We start from the raw sequence: 22129 nt of genomic DNA, 5'->3' as shown, positions 1-22129 counted from the left end.
GTCAAGAGTGGCCTCTTGATGGATCTCTCTTTTGGTGTCTGTGACTTGCTACAAGCTTTTAGAGTGCTTAGATAGAAAAATGCTGATTGTGCATATTTATGTCCATGTATGTAAGCATGTGAAGTGACGTACTAATGACGAGATGTATGTAGAAGCATGTTCTTTGTCTGAAAATGTATAAAAGGCAAGTCAACGCCTTGATCGTCTCTCTGGTTTGCTTTTTGGAAGAGATTCCACTTCCAGAGACTCCGCTGAAATAATAAACCGGACATTTTGGCCTCTCAGAAGGATCTCTCTTGCGTTATCTCTCCCTTTATCTACAACATCCCAGGCTTGAAAACCAGATCATGGCCATAAATCAATCCTCCTAGCTGGGCTAAAAGTTAAGAGCTCACTCTGACCCAAGCTTCGAACTGTCAACCCTTTTTGATTGACAAGATTTACTCCAGCTGGTGATTTAACCTGCTATGCTAGACCCTGGCCCAATAAGAATGATTATTAATAATAATTGCTAAGTCAGGTATTAATCCTTCTCATTTACTTAGAGAGAGAAAATGCTACCTTGGCGATTAGTTCATAGCCAGAAATAGGGTAGAGTGGAGGGTGAGTCCTGGGGCCACAATGATTTGAATGGAAGATAACAGAAAAATACATATCTTTGAGAATCCGTGCAAATTGCAGAAAGAACTCAACGAAGCCCAATAATAATCATCATCATCATCATCATGCCCTGGCAGAATATGTAAAGCAAAGTGAAGAACCTGCTTTGATTGAAGTCAAAAATCAGAAACTCCTCAAAGCACAGCAGATAGAAAATCAGTAAAAGAAAACCGCACTACAAACTAGAGCTGACAGCTGGCACAACAAAACACTGCATGGAAAGTTCCTTGACAAAATTGAAGGAAAAGCTGACAAGTAGAAGACCTGGCTCTGGCTCACGAATGGGACCCTGAAGAAGGAGACAGAAGGCCTGATCCTTGCAGCCCAGGAGCAAGACATCAGGACAAAGGCCATTCAGGCCAAGATCGAAAAATCAGCTGATGACCCAAAATGCAGACTGTGCAAGGAAACCGAAGAAACCATGGATCATCTCCTCAGCTGCTGTAAGAAAATCGCACAGACAGACTACAAACAGAGGCACAACTATGTGGCCCAAATGATTCATTGGAACTTATGCCTCAAGTCCCACCTCCCAGCAGTAAAGAACTGGTGGGATCACAAACCTGCAAAAGTAATGAGCACGCAAAGATACTGTGAGACTTCTGAATCCAGACTGACAAAGTTCTGGAACACAACACACCAGACATCACAGTTGTGGAAAAGAAAAAGGTTTGGATCATTGATGTTGCCATCCCGGGTGATAGTTGGATTGACGAAAAACAACAGGAAAAACTCAGCCGCTATCAGGACCTCAAGATTGAACTGCAAAGACTCTGGCAGAAACCAGTACAGGTGGTCCCGGTGGTGATGGGCACATTGGGTGCCGTGCCAAAAGATCTCAGCCGGCATTTGGAAACAATAGACATTGACAAAATTACGATCTGCCAACTGCAAAAGGCCACCCGACTGGGATCTGCTTGCATCATCTGAAAATACATCACACAGTCCTAAACGCTTGGGAAGTGTTCGACTTGTGATTTTGTGATACGAAATCCAGCATATCTATCTTGTTCGCTGTGTCATAATAAATAATAATAATTCCTAAATCTGGTATTAGTCCTTCTCACTTACTTAGAGGGAGAAAATTTTACCTTGGTGATTTGTTCATAGCCAGAAATAGGGTAGAGTGGAGGGTGAGCCCTGAAGCCACAATGGTTGGAATGGAACATAACATAGAAAAATACATATCTTTGAGAATCCCTGCAAATTGCAGGAAGAACTCAACGAAGCCCAATAATAACAATAATAATAATAATAATTCCTTAAAAAAGGTATTAATCCTTCTCACTTACTTAGAGGGAGAAAATGTTACCTTGGTTATTAGTTCATAGCCAGATATAGGGTAGAGTGGAGGGTGAGTCCTGGAGCTTTGAATGTAAGATAACATAGAAAAATACATATCTTTGAGAATCCCTGCAAATTGCAGGAAGAACTCAACGAAGCCCAATAATAATAATAATAATAATTATTATTATTATTATTATTATTATTATTATTATTATTATTATTATTATTATATTATGACACAGCAAACAAGATAGATATACTGGATTTCGTGTCACAAAATCACAAGTCGAACACTTCCCAAGTGTCTAGGACTGTGTGATGTATTTTCGGATGATGCGCGCAGATCCCAGTAGGGTGGTCTTTTGCAGTTGTTATTATTATTGTTGTTGTTATTATTATTATTATTATTATTATTATTATTATTATTATTATTATTTGAATGGAAGATAACAAAACAATATATATCTTTGAGAATCCCTGCAAATTGCAGGAAGAATTCAACGAAGCCGAGTTCCAACCCTTTGAACAAACTGAATGTGACAAAAGCTGAATAAAATGCAAATAGGCATGTCCTTATTCCCCAAACTAACATAACCTTCCCTTATAGAGAACGGAAATAAACAAAAATCCTATTTCAATTACAAATGTGTGTGCATTTTTTTTTTAAAAAAAAGAGCAGCGCTATTATCAATAGTAATTATGGCTCCTGTCTCGTTTTTCTAAATATGTTTTCCTGCGCTGCCTTCATTTGCATGAATTGGTTTCGGTTGTAGGGGCAGTGATTACTCTCTTTTTAAAACATGTTTATTCATAAAATGCAGTGGTTTTGAACTCTATTCCTGGAAGACACGGCGGAGTATTGCCTTCCATGCAGAAAATCCTGCTTCCTTTGCAGAAATTCTTGTTTTATGCACCAAAAGAAGTGCAAATTTTATACAGGACGTATCTTGTAATGCAAAGATTCCCATCGCGGTGCACTACAATCAAAAGCCATATTTGCACAGGAAACATGAATTCTATGGAAATGAACTATTTCCAAGGGAGGCAATGCCTCAAAGTCATGCTGGAGGAACTTGCAAAGTTTTAAGCATGGATTTTAAACTCGTTTCCTGTGTTTCATCTCTGTTCTGTGTACTTTAATATGTATTTTATAGAGATACGTTTTAATATGCATCTTTTATAGAAATATATTTTGATATGTGTATTTGAGGAATTTTTATGTTTATGTGTTTTAATTACCGTATATACTCGAGTATAAGCCAACCCTAGTATAAGCCGAGGCACCTAATTTTACCACAAAAAACTGGGGACTCGAGTATTGACTCGAGTATAAGCCGAAGGTGGAAAATGCAGCAGCTACTGGTAAATTTCAAAATAAAAATAGATCCCAATGAAATCCCTGCAATATTTGCAAGCCTTATGTTCATATCTCTCTATCTAGACATCTCTCTCTATATAGATAATTATATAGATAATTTCACATAAGAATTTTCCTCCTGCAATATTTGCAAGCCCTATATATTTATGTTTATATCTATCTAGAAATCTCTCTCTGTGTGTGTGAATTTCCCCTGCAATATTTACAATATTTTCATATATATCTATATTGGCATCTCTCTATATATAGATAATTATATCTGTATAGGATTTGCAAAGACTTGCAAACAAGTGAGGTGAAAATTCATATATAATATAATGTATACACATAGATACATATATACAGGTACATGGAAATCTCTAGCTATCTATATGTATATAGGATTTGCAAAGACTTGCAAACATATGAGGGGGAAATTCATATATACAATTAACTTATATAGATAGATAGATACAAATATAAAGGTTACATAGGGATTGCAAAGGCTTGCAGGGGAAAATGCCTATATATCTGTAGCAGAGATTAAAAAATATTTCAGGGGAAAATGCTTTTATAAGATTAATGGGTGTACAGTAGAGTCTCACTTATCCAACATAAACGAGCCAGCAGAAGCTTGGATAAGTGAATATCTTGGATAATAAGGAGGGATTAAGGAAAAGCCTATTAAACATCAAATATGGGGAAACATCAAATTAGGTTATGATTTTACAAATTAAGCACCAAAACATCATGTTTTACAACAAATTTGACAAAAAAAGCAGTTCAATACACAGTAATGTTATGTTGTAATTACTGTGTTTACGAATTTAGCACCAAAATATCATGATATATTGAAAACATTGACTACAAAAATGGCTTGGATAATCCAGAAGCTTGGATAAGTGAGACTCTACTGTAATTATATCTGTATAGGATTTGCAAAGACTTGCAAACATGTGAGGCAAAAATTCATATATAAAATAATGTATACACATAGATACATATATACAGGTACATGGAAATCTCTAGCTATCTATAGTTATATAGGATTTGCAAAGACTTGCAAACATATGAGGGGGAAATTTATATATACAATTAATGTATATAGACAGATAGATACAAATATAAAGGTTACATAGGGATTGCAAAGGCTTGCAGGGGAAAATACCTATATATCTGTAGCAGAGATTAAAAAATATTTCAGGGGAAAATACTTTTATAAGATTAATGGGTATATATATATTATTCTTCCTGAAGGTTTCCCCATATTCAAGAAACACATTTCCAAACCATTATTCAAATATTATTTCCATCAAATACAAACTGCCATGAAAATAAGCCAAGCTTAACATGGGTTTGGTTAGCTGCAAAATGTATTTGAGAGCAGAACTCTCCAACATCATAGTCTTCTGCTTGGCCAGGAATGAGGGGAGTTGTAGTTGAAGCAATGGATTCAAGTTATGAAAAAAGAGATTCCATCTATTGGGAGAACTTCTTTGATGGATGCATGGAAGATTTTGGATAATTGGAAGGACTTCTTCCGAACTTGCCATAGCTGTGTCTCCTTGCAAGGCAAAAGGGTCAGACTAGATGCCCCTTGGGTTCCCCTTTAGCTCAATTATTTTAAATGTTGGGTCAGAAAGACACAGAGTTTTAATGCTGGTCCAGAGGGGATCAGTTGGTTCAGCATTTCGAAACAAAGGTAACCTAGATTCGGCAACGAGATGAGGCTGGATAAAAAGAAGCAGCCTCATATCATGCAAATCACAGGCTCCGTTCCCATTGCTTTGCATTAATTAGCCTTCCTTTGAGAAAGTTTGATTTTAATGTAATCACATACTTTATTCCGCTTCGCAAGGAGGAGGCGTCAAGCGTGGTGTCCCTTGGGTTCTGAACCTCCCAGAAATCTTGCTCAACTATATCTTTGTGACCATAAGGGGTAGGATTTTCATGGTTTCTCCCAGTTTTTAAGTGATTTTAACTTATTTGTATGTCTAATTTTTATTAATATGTTGTAGGTTTTGTAATTGCATTGCTTTTTTAAGGTTGTGAGTCACTTTGCATCTCAAGAGAAAACATTGGGAAATAATAATCGGTGAACTGGTGCCCATTGGTACTGGTAAATGGCAGATTAGCAACAACAACAACAACAACAACACAATACACTCAGTGAACCAGCACCCACTGAGATTGGTAAATGCCATAATAATAATAATAATATAATAATAATAATAATAATAATAATAATAATAATAATACATCACATAGTCCTAGACACTTGGGAAGTGTTCGACTTGCGATTTTGTGATATGAAATCCAGCATATCTATCTTGTTTGCTGTGTCATAATAAAATATAATAATAATAATAATAATAATAATAATAATAATAATAATAATACAATACTCAGTGAACTGGTGCCAATGGGGATTGGTAAATATAAATAGTACCATAATAATAATAATAATAATAATAATAATAATAATAATAATAATAATAATAATAATAATAATAATAATATACAATACTCAGTGAACCGGTGCCAATGGGAATTGGTAAATATAAATAGTATAATAATAATAATAATAATAATAATAATAATAATAATAATAATAATATAGACTCAGTGAATTGGTGGCCGTAGGAATTGTTAAAAATACCATAATAATAATAATAATAATAATAATAATAATAATAATAATAATAATAATAATACAAAAGACTCAGTGAACCGGAACCCACTGAGATTGGGAAATGCCAGATTAATAACAAAAACAACAATAATACAATAGGCTCTCAGTTAACTGAAACTATTATTATTGACACAATGACGTTGTATGACACAGCAAACAAGATAGACATGCTGGATTTCGTTTCACAAAATCACAAGTCGAACACTTCCCAAGTGTCTAGGACTGTGTGATGTATTTTCGGATGATGTGTGCAGATCCCAGCAGGGTGGCCTTTTGCAGTTGGCAGATCGTAATTTTGTCAATGTCTATTGTTTCCAAATGCCGGCTGAGATCTTTTGGCACGGCACCCAGTGTGCCCATCACCACCGGGACCACCTGCACTGGTTTCTGCCAGAGTCTTTGAAGTTCAATCTTGAGGTCCTGATAGCGGCCGAGTTTTTCCTGTTGTTTTTCATCTATTATTATTATTATTATTATTATTATTATTATTATTATTATTATTATTATTATTATATTGAAAACATTGACTACAAAAATGCATTGGATAATCCAGAACCTTGGATAAGTGAGTCTTGGATAAGTAAGACTCTACTGTATTGATATTTCTTCCAACCAAGTTGACGATAGAATCCGACTAGAAGACCCACTGGACATACCCCACAACTTTTCATTCTGAATCCCAAAATAAACTCACCTATAGACTAAGATGTCATCGGAGGAACTGTTGTATTGGATCTGGTACATCCGGATGCCGGGGACGTGCCACGGAGGATACCACCGGATGAGAACCGAGGAAGAGGTGACTTCGGAAGCCACCACGCCTTTGTCCGGAGAGGTCCCCGTTTCATTGGCACCGATGGGGAGGGCGGCTTTGGCCGAGGTGAGGATGTCGGACGGCCCCGCGGCCTCGGGCAGCTTGGACCCTGTGCCGTTGGAGAGTTGAGGCAACGGGTTGACCACCAACTCAACGGTGGTGGTGGCTTCTCCGGCGGCGTTGGAAGCGATACAGGTGAAGTTCCCATTGTCCTGGACGGTGGCAATGAGAATCTCCAGTGTGCCGTTGTCATAGGAGATGGTCCGGGAGGTGTTGGCGATGACCTTGCCCTCCCTGGAGACCCAATGGATGGAAGGCTCTGGGTCGCCCACCCCACGGCAACGGAGGACGGCCCCCTCCCCTTCCGTCACCACCAAAGGCCCCGTGTGACGAGTGATGAAGGGAGTCTCGCAGATGAACTCCTCCTCTGGGATGGTCCAGAAGTATTTCCCGAGAAGGTCCGGTGGAGAAGCACAAGTCTCCAAGTCGTCTTCTCGGGTGAGCCTCCGCAGCCACAACAACTCGCAATTGCAGTGCAACGGGTTCCCCCCGAAACTGAGCACCAAGGAGGAGAGCGGGGAACCTTTCGACTTGGCGTACACGGGGATCCGGAGGAAGAGCGGATCCGGCGGGATCTTCTTGAGCTTGTTGGAAGTCATGTCCAAGCGGGCTAGCTTGAGGAGGTTGGTGAAGACCCCTTCGGGGACATAATCGATCAAGTTGTGGTCGAGGTTGAGTGAGTTGACATTGTTGAGGCGGCGGATGGTGTCCCAAGGCACCTGCACCAGGTTGTTGTACGAAAGGTCCAGATCCTCCAAGGTGGCCGCAAAGTCGTCGAAGGCTCCGGGGGAGATGTCCTGCAGCTGGTTGTTGCTGAGGATGAGGTGGCGCAGGTTGGGCAAGCCTTTGAGCTGGTCGGGCCCGATCAGGAGGAGGCGGTTGTTGTCCAGGTGGAGGGCCCGCAAGCCCCGCAGGTCGGCAAAGGCGTAGGGCAGGATCTGGCTGATGGTGTTGCGGGACAGAGTGAGGTGGACCAAGCTGGTCATGTTGGAGAAGTCCTTGCGGCGGATGACGGTGATGAAGTTGTCCGTCAGGCGCAACTCCACCGTGCGCCGGTCGATGACGGTGGGCACGAAGAGGAGGCCCGTCTTGGTGCAAAGGATGGCCAGCGAGGGAGAGAGGTTCTGGCACATGCAGCGCTTGGGGCACACCTGGGGTCGGCCCAGCAAGCTGCCCAGGAGCACCAAGAGGCACAGCAGCAGCAGTCGCTCCATGGCGCCGTCAGAAGGAGGCCCTGCGAGAAAGAAAGAAAAAGAAAGAGCGAGAAAGAGAACAGCAAGGCGTCAGAGGAATCAAAGAATCTAGAGTTGGGAGAGAGCCTAAGGACCATCCAGTCCAACCCCAAGAGCCACCCAATCCAGACAGGAACACACCATCACAGCATTTATATATCTCTATATATAAAAAGCATCACAGCGACTCACAAAACAACAAAATCCAACACCCCCCAAACTCTAAAATAGGCAACACAATCCATCATCCCTGCCTCCAGTAAGATGCAACACAATCACACAAAAAACACAATCACACCACCAAAAAAAAGGCCAAAACCCACAACAGGTAATGTACGCATGCGCATGGAACTCAAAGTATTTTTCGGGACAGCATGGCTGCCCAGGATCAGCTTGCTCCCTCTCTCAGGTCCCCCTCCTTCTCTGCAAACCCTTACCAGATGCTTCCTGGCCTTTTCCCGGCAGGCCCCGGCCACTTCCTTCTGGCCATTCAGGCAGCACCCGGTCTCCTCCGAGACCTCGGGGCCCACACCTTCCTGCACCCATGGGCCTCCCTATCATCCCTCCACCACCGGGCCTCCTGGCCCCGCCCCTTCCACAGCTTTCCAACTCCCAAGTCCATGGGCTTTCCGGCATTCCCTTCCAGGGCCAGAAAAGGAAAAGGAAAAGGTAAGCAAGGGTCTCCTCCTTCTCCTGCTCTCTCTCTTCCTTTGGAAGAATTACGGCTCCCCCTTCGGCCGCCCCATGGGGCGAAGGAAGAAGAGGAAAAGGAGGACGAAGGGGAGGAAGAGGGAAGGGGAATGGGCTTCCCGAGCGGGAGGAGGGAAGGGAAGGGGGGGGTCACACTCCCTTCCCCCCTCCAAACAAAATATAAACAAAGGCAAGGAAAGACCCGACAATAGAACACAAGGTTGGGAAACAACGAAAAACAGGATGAGGAATTATAGGAGGGGCTTTCTTCGGGAGGGGGCTACCATGGGAGGGAACTTCTATTCTTATTCTAATTGCCATGCTTTCTATATTTTGTAATATATATAAAATACAAAATAATAAATACAGCCAGACATTGCAGCTGCAAGGACATTCAGTGCAATTCAACCAGACCAACAAAAGATTAACCTTCGTAAAAGGTGACCAGGCTTTGAAACGTTGATACTACTCCGAAGCTGACCAACCAAAGATTTCCCCTAGGTAGCAAGCACCCAGGCTTTGAACCACCGAGGCTATTCATTACAATTCTACCACCCCAAAAAAACATTCCCCTAAAAGGCAACTACCTAACCTTCCAAGCAGCAATTCTATTCCTTTCTATTCCACCTCACCAAAAAAGGATTCACATAAGAAAATGGCCAGGCTTTCAGGCTACAAAGCTATTCACTGTTATTCCACCTACCTAACAAAGAATTCCCATACGCCACAGCAACGCGTGGCCGGGCACAGCTAGTGTGTATGTGTGTATATATATATATTCTGAGCCCCGGTGGTGAAGTGCGTTAAAGCACTGAGCTGGAGACCGAAAGGTTCCAGGTTCAAACCCCAGGAGCGACATGAGCGGCCGCTGTTAGCTCCAGCTCCTGCCAACCTAGCAGTTCGAAAACATGCCAATGTGAGTAGATCAATAGGTACCGCTCTGGCGGGAAGGTAACGGCGCTGCATGCAGTCATGCCAATGGCCACATGACCTTGGAGGTGTCTATGGACATCGCTGGCTCTTTGGCTTAGAAATGGAGATGAGCACCAACCCCCAGAATCGGACACGACTGGACTTAACGTCAGGGGAAACCTTTACCTTTACCTATATATATATGCTAATTATATATAAATGTATATATGTGTGTGTATATATATATACACACACACATATATATACATACACACACACATGCATATATACATATATACAATATAATTTACAATAATATATACCGTATATACTCGAGTGGGAGCCCTGGTGGCAAAGTGTGTTATATCACTGAGCTGCTGAACTTACAGACCGAAAAGGTCCCAGGTTCAAATCCCGGGAGCGGCGTGAGCGCCCGCTGTTGCTCCAGCTTCTGCCAACCTAGAAGTTTGAAAGGTTGAGGTTGGTGCTCATTTCTAAGCTGAAGAGCCGGCGTTGTCTGTAGACACCTCCAAGGTCACGTGGCCGCTGGCATGACTGCATGGAGTGCCATTACCTTCCTGTCGGCATGTTTTCGAACTGCTAGGTTGGCAAAAGCTGGAGCAACAGCGGGTGCTCATTCCGCTCCCGGGATGTGAACCTGGGACCTTTCGGTCTGCAAGTTCAGCAGCTCAGAGCTTTAACACACTTTGCCACCAGGGCTCCCTATTCTCGAGTATAAGCTGACCCAAATATAAGCCAACCAGGACCCTCACCCGAGTATATGCCGGGGGGGGGCTTTTTCAGTCTTAAAAAAGGGCTAAAAAACTAGGCTTATACACTAGTACAGGGGTCCCCAAACTTTTGAAGCAGAGGGCCGGTCCACAATCCTTCAGACTGTTGAGGGGCCGAATTATCATTTGAAAAAAACAAAACAAATTCCTATGCATACTGCACATGTCTTATTTGTAGTGCAACAACAATGACGACGAAAAAACAATACAATATTTAAAAATGAAAACAATTTTAACCAACATAAACCTATCAGGATTTCAGTGGAAAGTGTGGGCCTGCTTCTGGCCAATGAGATAGTCAAGTTAATTAGGATTGTTGTTGTTGTTGTTGTTGTGTGCCTTCAAGTCATTTCAGACTTTGGCCGAGCCTAAGTCTAAAATTAATTATTTATTTACTGCATTTATTTACTACATTTATATCCCACCCTTCTCACCCTGAAGGAGACTCAGAGCAGCTGTATGTACATACAATATATTATATTATTAGCATAACACAATATTAGCATTATATATTACTATATTGAAATATACCACTATACTGTAATATTATATGTAATATATAACATATAATTAATATGTGTATTGTACCATTAATATGGTATTATTATTAGTATTATATTGTACAACATAATATTATTATCAATATTATATGTATATACAATATATATTATTAAAACTGATATAAAAATATTACATTATAAAACTGAGAGCGGGGGCCAGGTAAATGACCTTGGAGGGCCGCATCCGACCCCCGGGCCTTAGTTTGGGGACCCCTGCTCTAGTATATACTTCCCTCGCTCCATCCTCCTTGCCAGAGGCTATCAACACATCTTGTCAGAGCGAAATTCCTTTGGTTAATTATGTGCCGGGCAAAGAAGAAGGGGAAGAAAAGGTCTGCTTTCCTTTCTGCTGAATCCTGAGCCCTGAAAACCCTTATAGACTCTACCCTTGTTCCTCCTCTCCAAATCCATCTTTTATTTTTCCAAAGCACAAATTGGATTTCTCTCTCTCCACGAGCATCGTGACAGTGCTTTGCCCTCCGAGACATTTATTTAGCGGCAACGGTTTCTTATTTTCTCTTGGTCTAACCCCATCCAAAGGGACTGGGAGCCTTTAGAAACACAGGAAACAGAGGCAGGCCAATCCGGCAGAAAACCTACACAAATCCCTGTTCGTCACGTACTACTCAAGCACCATGCAGGCTAATGTTCCACATGACGCTTACAACAACAACAACAACAAAAGCTGCCTTCATTGTTTCTCTGGATTCTTACCAACCATTCCAGGCTTTTCAAAAGGCATTTTGGTTTGCAAAAAGAGCCAGCATGGGGTGTATCTACACTGTAGAATTAATGCCGTTTGGCACCACTTCAATTTCTAATACTCAGTGCTATGGAATCCTAGGAGCTCTAGTTTGCACTCATAAAGACCTTCTAAAACTATAACTCCCAGGATTCCATACCATTGAGTCATGGCAGTTCAAGTGGAATCAAATTGCATTAAATCCACAGTGTAGATGTAGAAATGTGCTTTAATGTGTGCTTCTTATGGCATGTATTTGATGATGACGACGTATTTTAACTACCGTATATACTCGAGTATAAGCCGACCCAAATATAATTTTACCACAAAAACTGGGAAAACCTATTGACTCGAGTATAAGCCGACGGTGGGAAATGCAGCAGCTACTGGTAAATATCAAAAATAAAAATAAAAATAGATTTATACACATAAAACTACAACTCTCATTGTCCTAAAGCATTGAGTTTGATGGGACACCAGCTTTCCTTATCAGAGAAGGGAAATGACCTTGTAAAACTACAACTCCCATTGTCCTATAGCATTGCGTTTGATGGGACACCAGCTTTCCTTAGCAGAGAAGGGAACGGACCTTGTAAAACTACAACTCCCATTGTCCTATAGCATTGCGTTTGATGGGACACCAGCTTTCCTTAGCAGAGAAGGGAAATGACCTTGTTAAACTACAACTCCCATTGTCCTATAGCATTGCGTTTGATGGGACACCAGCTTTCCTTAGCAGAGAAGGGAACGGACCTTGTAAAACTACAACTCCCATTGTCCTATAGCATTGCGTTTGATGGGACACCAGCTTTCCTTAGCAGAGAAGGGAACGGACCTTGTAAAACTACAACTCCCATTGTCCTATAGCATTGTGTTTGATGGGACACCAGCTTTCCTTAGCAGAGAAGGGAACGGACCTTGTAAAACTACAACTCCCATTGTCCTATAGCATTGCGTTTGATGGGACACCAGCTTTCCTTAGCAGAGAAGGAAAAAGACCTTGTAAAATTACAACTCCCATTATCCTATAACATTGCATTTGATGGGACACCAGCTTTCCTTAGCAGGGAAGGGAACGGACCTTGTAAAACTACAGCTCTCATTGTCCTAAAGCATTGAGTTTGATGGGACACTAGCTTTCTTTGGCAGAGAAGGGAAAGGACCTTGTAAAACTACAACTGCCATTATTCCATAGCATTGCGTTTCTTTGGCAGAGAAGGCAAAAGACCTTGTAAAATTACAACTCCCATTATCCTATAACATTGCGTTTGATGGGACACCAGCTTTCCTTGGCAGAGAAGGGAAAGGACTTTGTCAAACTACAACTCCCATTGTCCTATAGCATTGAGTTTGATGGGACAGCAGCTTTTCTTAGCAGAGAAGGGAACGGACCTTGTAAAATTACAACTCCCATTATTCCATAGCATTGCGTTTCTTTGGCAGAGAAGGGAGAGGACCTTGTAAAACTACAACTCCCATTATCCTATAACATTGTGTTTGATGGGACACCAGCTTTCCTTAGCAGAGAAGGCAAAAGACCTTGTCAAACTACAACTCCCATTATCCTATAGCATTGCGTTTCTTTGGCAGAGAAGGCAAAAGACCTTGTCAAACTACAACTCCCATTGTCCTATAGTATTGCCTTTGATGGGACACCAGCTTTCTTTGGCAGAGAAGGGAAAGGACCTTGTAAAACTACAACTCCCATTATCCTATAGCATTGTGTTTAATGGGACACCAGCTTTCCTTAGCAGAGAAGGGAAAGGACCTTGTAAAACTACAACTCCCATTATTCCATAGCAATGAGTTTGGTAAGGCACCAGCTTTCTTTGGCAGAGAAGGCAAAAGACCTTGTCAAACTACAACTCCCAGGAGTCCATTAGACCAGGCCTTCTCTATTTTAAACCCTTCTCAACACTCCGGACTCAAAGTTCTTCGGACTCAAACAACAGCGACGGAGCTTTCTCTACTCCTCCTGCCGCCGGCTTTTGCCTCTCGTTCATTTCTTTCTCTCTCTCTCTCTCTAGAGTTTATCTGATGGGGAGAACAAATTGGCAGGCCTCGATTTCCCTGCAAATATACGTGTCCTGCGCTTTAATTGGCAACACTCGTTTGGTTTCTTCCAACAATAACGAGAGCCGATTATCTACCGCCGGCTCCGGCTTCACAAACAGGAATATAAATAACCCAAGGAAAACCAACGCGTTGCTCTTTAGCTTTTGTCAAGAAAGTTCGCTTTCCACGCACGAAGGGAAGCTTCCGAGTCAAGGGTGCGGCGAATCCGGGTCCGGGTTTTATTTCGGGCTTTAAAAGCGCTCTCCAAAAGGATGAAACCTATCAGAGATCCAACCTGTATAATGGATGAGATCAGCCAGGGCTTCAAAGGAGCTTTCCAAGGTCCTGAATCCATTAGAAAGAGAGCTTTCAACACTTTGGACAAAGCCCTTACATTCAAATATAATATACCTTAGGAGTAAATGCAACTGGTGCATTCTTGGGCATTATTTCTTTTTCTATTTCAAAATATTTGAAGCTATTTTTTATTTAGAATAAGGAAAATATGGTAAAAGAACAATCAAGCAACCACTAATCCAGTGACACCACAGAGGGCCACTTCACCTAACAGCAGCTAATCCAGTGATATCACAGAGGGGCCACTTCACCTAGCAACAGTCAATCCAGTGATATCATAGAAGGGCCACTTCACCTAGCAACAGTCAATCCAGTGATATCACAGAGGGGCCACTTCACCTAGCAACAGCCAATCCAGTGATATCACAGAGGGGCACTTCACCTAGCAACAGCTGATCTAGTGACATCACAGAGAGCCACTTCAAGCAACCACCAATCCAGTGACATCACAGAGGGCCACTTCACCTAACAGCAGCTAATCCAGTGACCTCACAGAGGCCCACTTCACCTGGCAACAGCTGGTCCAGTGATACCACAGGGGGCCACTTCACCTGGCAACAGCCAATCCAGTGATATCACAGAGGGGCCTAATCCAGTGACACCACAGAGGGCCACTTCACCTAAAAACAGCCAATCCAGTGATATCACAGAGGGGCCACTTCACCTAGCAACAGTCAATCCAGTGATATCATAGAAGGGCCACTTCACCTAACAACAGCCAATCCAGTGATATCACAGAGGGGCCACTTCACCTAGCAACAGTCAATCCAGTGATATCATAGAAGGGCCACTTCACCTAACAGCCAATCCAGTGATATCACAGAGGGGCACTTCACCTAGCAACAGCTGATTAGTGACATCACAGAGAGCCACTTCAAGCAACCACCAATCCAGTGACATCACAGAGGGCCACTTCACCTAACAGCAGCTAATCCAGTGATATCACAGAGGGCCACTTCACCTAGCAACAACTGGTCCGGTGACACCACAGAAGGCCACTTCACCTAACAACAGCCAATCCAGTGATATCACAGAGGGGCCACCTCACCTTGCAACAGTCAATCCAGTGACATCATAGATGGGCCACTTCACCTAGCAACAGTCAAACCAGTGATATCATAGAAGGGCCACCTCACCTAACAACAAACATACATGCCTACATATATCTATATCTATTGATAAGCTCTTAACCTCCTACTACAATCTACTATAGAACCAAAACTCAAACACACACATTGACCTATGTTAACGTAGATCTACAAACTATACTAACCTACACACAAAAGACATTTCTACTAAGCTCACACTCACCGTCTGTTGATTTTTATCCCTTATTGCTCCACTCCCTTCAGATAATACTATATAACCACATTTTTGCTTTGAGTAATACTCATCTAATTCATAAATCCTACAATTGGCATTTGTCTCCAACGTCTTGCCATTATTTCTTTAATGGAAAATTGGGTCCCGGAGCGTGAAATGACAAGGAAAGGAGAAGCCTGCCTCTCCGTAGAAAAAGAAGACAGGGTTCGCATGGTTTGGAGAATTTTTTACTCCTAGTAGCATTGAATCATAGAGTTAGAAGGGACCCCAAAGAACATCTAGATGGTCTCATAAGACCACTGGTAAGCAAAGAGACCTCCAAAGGCCATCTAGATGATCTCATCAGGCTATCAGAAGACCATAGATAAGGAAAGGGACCCTCAAAGACCATCTCGATGGTTTCATAAGACCATAGGTAAGCAAAGAGACCTCCAAAGACCATCTAGATAGTCTCATAAGACCATCGGTAAGGAAAGGGACCCTCAAAGACCATGTAGATGGTTTCATAAGACCATAGATAAGGAAAGGGACCCTCAAAGACCATCTAGATGGTTTCATAAGACCATCGGTAAGCAAAGAGACCTCCAAAGGCCATCTAGATGATCTCATCAGGATATCAGAAGACCATAGATAAGGAAAGGGACCCTCAAAGACCATCTAGATGGTTTCGTAAGACCATTGGTAAGCAAAGAGACCTCCAAAGGCCATCTAGATGATCTCATCAGGATATCAGAAGACCATAGATAAGGAAAGGGACCCCCAAAGACCATCTAGATGGTTTCGTAAGACCATTGGTAAGCAAAGAGACCTCCAAAGGCCATCTAGATGATCTCATCAGGCGATCAGAAGACCATAGATAAGGAAAGGGACCCTCAAAGACCATCTAGATGGTTTCGTAAGACCATTGGTAAGCAAAGAGACCTCCAAAGGCCATCTAGATGATCTCATCAGGCTATCAGAAGACCATAGATAAGGAAAGGGACCCTCAAAGACCATCTCGATGGTTTCATAAGACCATAGGTAAGGAAAGGGGTCCCCAAAGTCCAAAGGAAACTCCTATCGCAGTCCCAGGTAGTTTATATTCCACTTGAGTTGGAAGGGTCCCCAAAGGCCATTTAGACAAACCCCTTTTTCCATACAGGAAGACACAATCCAAACCCTGCTGACAGATGGCCATTCAGTTTAACAACCTCCAAAGAAGGTGACTTTCAAACCATCTGCCAGTTTTGGACAATGATGACCAGGCCACACACATGCCGGCAGAAACCTTTATCTGCAGAACTTTGTATTATCTGTATAATAAGACAGCTGAATTGTGTATTTGCACAATTCAGCTGTCTCTCTTTTTTTTCCTCAAGTTGCATACCAGCACAGAATAACAAGCGCCATGCCACTGAATCTCAGGCGAGATGAATATTTCATGATCAAATATGGCGTGAACACATACGCGAGGAGAAATTTGGTAAATATCTGTTACCGTCTTAATTAATCATCTCAGACAATCAAATATCAAATATTGATTTTTCCCGCCCTGCAAAAAAAGATATTCATCCGTCTTCCAGATCTGCAACAGTAATAACAATTGCTAAGATCTTGCTCGTCGGTTGCATATCAATTGGAACGATGCAGTCGGCCCTCCATATCCACAGATTCCATCATCCACAGCTTGGAAATTGCAAAAAACAAACCTGAGAGTTGTTCACCTTCTCTGGGGGCAGTTTCATACCGTAGCTCAATGCTATGGAATCCCGGGAGTTGTAGTTTGATGAGGCACCGAACACAAAAGTCCTTTCAAAACTACAACTCCCGTTATCTACCTCGTTTACAATTTTCACTCACTGCACTTTACCCAGTTCATTTCATTTTATCTATTTGGGGGCCAAATGTTTTTACCATGATTGTCTTTTATACATATTATTATTATTATTATTATTATTATTATTATTATTATTATTATGTTTAGAATGTTAATTTACTTTTTGTTTGTATTTTCTGATGTTATTGTATGATTGTTTGCTGTTTTATCCGGGCTTGGCCCCATGTAAGCCGCCCCGAGTCCCCTCGAGGAGATGGAGGTGGGGTATAAAAATAAAGTATTATTATTTTATTATGACACAGCAAACAAGATAGATATGCTGGATTTCGTATCACAAAATCACAAGTCGAACACTTCCCAAGTGTCTAGGACTGTGTGATGTATTTTCGGATGATGCGCGCAGATCCCAGTAGGGTGGCCTTTTGCAGTTGGCAGATTGTGATTTTGTCAATGTCTATTGTTTCCAAATGCTGGCTGAGATCTTTTGGCAGGGCACCCAGTGTGCCCATCACCACCGGGACCACCTGCACTGGTTTCTGCCAGAGTCTTTGCAGTTCAATCTTGAGGTCCTGATAGCGGTTGAGTTTTTCCTGTTGTTTTTCGTCAATGCGACTGTCACCTGCGATGGCAACATCAATGATCCAAACCTTTTTCTTTTCCACAACTGTGATGTCTGGTGTGTTGTGTTCCAGAACTTTGTCAGTCTGGATTCGGAAGTCCCACAGTATCTTTGTGTGCTCATTTTCCAAGACTTTTGCAGGTTTGTGATCCCACCAGTTCTTTGCTGCTGGGAGGTGGTACTTGAGGCATAAGTTCCAATGAATCATTTGGGCCACATAGTTGTGCCTCTGTTTGTAGTCTGTCTGTGCGATTTTCTTACAGCAGCTGACAATATGATCAATGGTTTCATCAGCTTCCTTGCACAGTCTGCAAACAAGATAGATATACTGGATTTCGTATCACAAAATCACAAGTGTCTAGGACTGTGTGATGTATTTTCGGATGATGCGTGCAGATCCCAGTAGGGTGGCCTTTTGCAGTTATTATTATTATTATTGGTATTATTATTATTATTATTATTATTATTATTATTATTATTATTATTATTTTGCTTGAGTCGACTTGGAAGCACAAGTCTCTGTCCTCAAAGAGCTGCATCCAATGCATCGTTTGATCCCTGGGATCTCCAATCCTATCTTTCAAGTTTCTAGTCCTTGTGAGCAACAATTGTGAGGCTGCCCAAAAGCATTATGGAAACTGAGAAGCACAGGCAAGTCTTTGAATTTGCAAAATTAAGACTAGATGCAACATTTGTTTCAAGGGAGATATAGACTTGTTTTTACAGCCCTGGCCAGTTCTGCATCTCATCTAAATTATGCATGAGGATAAACACAATTCGCTTTGCTTGTATTTGTGTCTTCCTAGGCCAAAGACTGTGTGGAGGAATGCAATGTTGTGCGTCATCTCCCCCCATCCCCATTTAGCGGCATGTTTGTGTTTGCAAATGTAACTAACCAACCTTGCTCCCTGGAGATTCATGCGGCCTTATTTTCTTCCAAAAGCCCCAACTTACAGGTGTATATTTTTGCTATGCGCTTGGTTTGTATGTGCGAAAGACATATCTTTGTGCTTTGGTTTTTCTCTCCGCTTTGCCCGCCTACCTTCGTAACTGTATTTTCCCCTATGAACCTACACAATCTCTTCGATCAGCTGGGGAGGCCCTTAATAATAATAACAATAATAATAATAATAATAATAATAATAATAATAATACTTTGATCCTTGCAGCCCAGGAGCAAGACATCAGAACAAAGGCAATGAAGGCCAAGTTCAAAAAATCAGCTGATGACCCAAAATGCAGACTGTGCAAGGAAACCGATGAAACCATTGATCACATTTTCAGCTGCTATAAGAAAATTGCACAGACAGACTACAAACAGAGGCACAACTACGTGGCCCAAATGATTCATTGGAACTTATGCCTCAAGTACCACCTCCCAGCAGTAAAGACCAAGGTAATGTTTTGAAAATACTCCCTTATAAGTCAGGAAGAAGAAAAATATATATCCGTTAATATTATAAAAGCATTTTCCCCTGAAATATTTGTTAAACTCTCCTAGAGATATATAGGCATTAACCCCCTGCATGCATTTGCAATCCCTATGTACTTATATATCTCTATCTATCTATCTATCTATCTATCTATCTATCTACAGTAGAGTCTCACTTATCCAACGTTCTGGATTCTCCAACACAATTTTGTAGTCAATGTTTTCAATACATTGTGATATTTTGGTGCTAAATTCGTAAATACGGTAATTACTACATAGCATTACTGCGTATTGAACTACTTTTTCTGCCAAATTTGTGGTATAACATGATGTTTTGGTGCTTAATTTGTAAAATCATAACCTAATTTGATGTTTAATAGGCTTTTCCTTAATCTCTCCTTATTATCCACTGGATTGACTGTTGCCGGCCCTTTTATGTTGGATCAGTGTACATTAATTTTATATATTAATTTTCCCCTGATGTGTTTGCAGGTCTTTGTAAATCCTATATGCATATAGATCCATGTACCTGTATATCTGTATCCATATATACACATTATTTAGCCTACTGATGCCTTGATTAATGTAATTTTATTGGTATCTATTTTTATTTTGAAATTTACCAGTAGCTTCTTTATTTCCCACCCTTGGCTTATACTCGGGTCAATAAGATATCCCAATTTTTTTTGTGGTGAAATTAGGTGCCTCGGCTTATATTTGGGTTGGCTTATACTCGAATATATACAGTAACACTCTAAACATGATAAAAAAATAAAATGGTAATCATAAGAAAAACATGGATTTGACATCCAAGGAGAGAGGATAAGACGAACTGGGTAAAGTGCAACGAGTGCATACTGTAAACAAAGTACCCTATATACTTGAGTATAAGCCGACCCAAATATAAGCTGAGGCACCTAATTTTACGACAAAAAAACTGGGAAAACATTGACTCCAGTATAAGCCGAGGGTGGTAAATTTCAGAAATAAAAATAGATACCAATAAAATTACATTAATTGAGGCATCAGTAGGTTAAATGTTTTTGAATATTTACATAAAGCTCAAATTTAAGACAAGACCGTCCAACTCTGATCAAATCATTATTCTCATTTTCTTCAATATAAATGTGCTTATGTATCATTTCAATAATAATAGAGTAAAATAATACATGTAATAATAATAACAATAAATACAGTAAAATAATACATGTAATAATAAATAGAGTAAAATAATAAATGTAATAATAATAAGATCTGAGTGAAATAATAAATGTATTAATAATAATAAAAATAGAGTAAAATAAATGTAATAGTAGCAACAATAATAGAGAAAAATAATAAATGTAATAATACCAATAATAATAGAAAAAAATAATAAATGTACCATATATTCTCGAGTATAAGATGACCCAAATATAAGCCAACCAGGACCCTCACCCGAGTATAAGCCGAGGGGCCTAAAAAAAGGGCTGAAAACCCAGCTTATACTCGCGTATATACAATACATAAAACAAGATAAAAAGTTTTAAAACAAAAGAGTTCCTTTTCCCATCCTGGACATTATTCTACAGGGATATAACCCTCACTTGCCTAGTTTCCAACACACTCCACAACTTCTGAGGATGCCTCCCATAGATGTGGGCGAAACGTCAGGAGACAATGCTTCTGGAACATGGCCAGACATCCCGGAAAACTCACAGCAACCCACTGCTTTAACTGCCATGGCTCAACATTATGCGATAATGTCAGGTGTAGATGTTCGAACAGCATAGATTCGGATTATCACTTTAACTTCATCGAACTGGATTATAGGCGCTGTCTACACTGACCCTTGAATCCAGTCCAATCGGTAGTCTAATGGATGTGTGGATGGAGTCTGGGTTTTTTTTTTTCCTTTTCTTCCCCATTCATAATTTTTCCCATCTTGGCCCCGGCCTAACTCCGCTTGGCTGAATCCCGGTTTCCGTCGCTGGAAATGTCGATGGATGTGCATTGCTATTCCGGAAGGGAACATTTCATATAATGAGTCTTCTGTTTCAGACTGTGCTCTTTTTTAATCTGCGCTTTTAAATCAATGTTTCGTACGGCTTCAGCTCCGCAGACAGGATAATAGCCTTTCCGGCTTTGCTTTTAGAGAGAGAGATCTAGATTTATATACAGAACTAGCTGTGCCCGACCACGCATTGCTGTGGCAAAGTCTGGTGGTATGGGAAATATAGTATTGAGGAATTGGTGGTAGTTAAGGTCAAGGGTAAAGGTTTTCTCCTGACATTAAGTCCAGTTGTGTCCGACTGCACACTGAAGTGGATTATATGGCAGTGTGGAGTCAAGATAATCCAGTTCAAAGCAGATAATATAAGATTATAAATGGGTTATAGAGCTGTGTGGAAGGGCCTTGAGTCTATACTGCCATATAATCCAGTGCAAATTAGATAATCTGTGGAAGAGGTCTAAGAGAGGCCTAAGTCTGCCTGTCCCCTGGGCTGCGTGGGTTGCTAGGAGACCAAGTGGGCGGAGCTTAGCCTTTTAACTGGCAGCAATTGGATAAAAACAATTATTCCTTTAATTAGGATTTTTCTTTTCTTTTTGTTGTATGAACATAGAGGCATGGATGAGGGGTTGTGCTGCCAAGTTTAGTGTTTCTGGGATGTGTAGTTTTGTTGTTTTGTCCTAGGCCGAATTTTTTTTTATCCTTTTATATAAATAGATAGATTAAATCACTCAATAAAT

General features: G+C 41.1%; 1 protein-coding gene across 1 annotated transcript in view; it reads right to left on the bottom strand.

The window, feature by feature from the left end:
- The window catches only part of LOC100559490 (leucine-rich repeat and fibronectin type III domain-containing protein 1-like protein), a 70355-nt gene that overhangs the window by 24010 nt on the left and 24216 nt on the right, over positions 1-22129 (bottom strand). Inside the window, exon 2 of the mRNA XM_062962166.1 lies at positions 6691-8104. Within this exon, the coding sequence (XP_062818236.1) occupies positions 6691-8084 (1394 nt within the window). The 5' untranslated portion in view covers positions 8085-8104. The remainder of the gene's footprint in view (positions 1-6690; positions 8105-22129) is intronic.

The sequence above is a fragment of the Anolis carolinensis genome, unplaced genomic scaffold (genome assembly GCF_035594765.1).
Source record: "Anolis carolinensis isolate JA03-04 unplaced genomic scaffold, rAnoCar3.1.pri scaffold_10, whole genome shotgun sequence".
In the NCBI taxonomy this organism is placed as follows: domain Eukaryota; kingdom Metazoa; phylum Chordata; class Lepidosauria; order Squamata; family Dactyloidae; genus Anolis; species Anolis carolinensis.
This window is presented reverse-complemented; position numbering and strand designations above follow the sequence as displayed.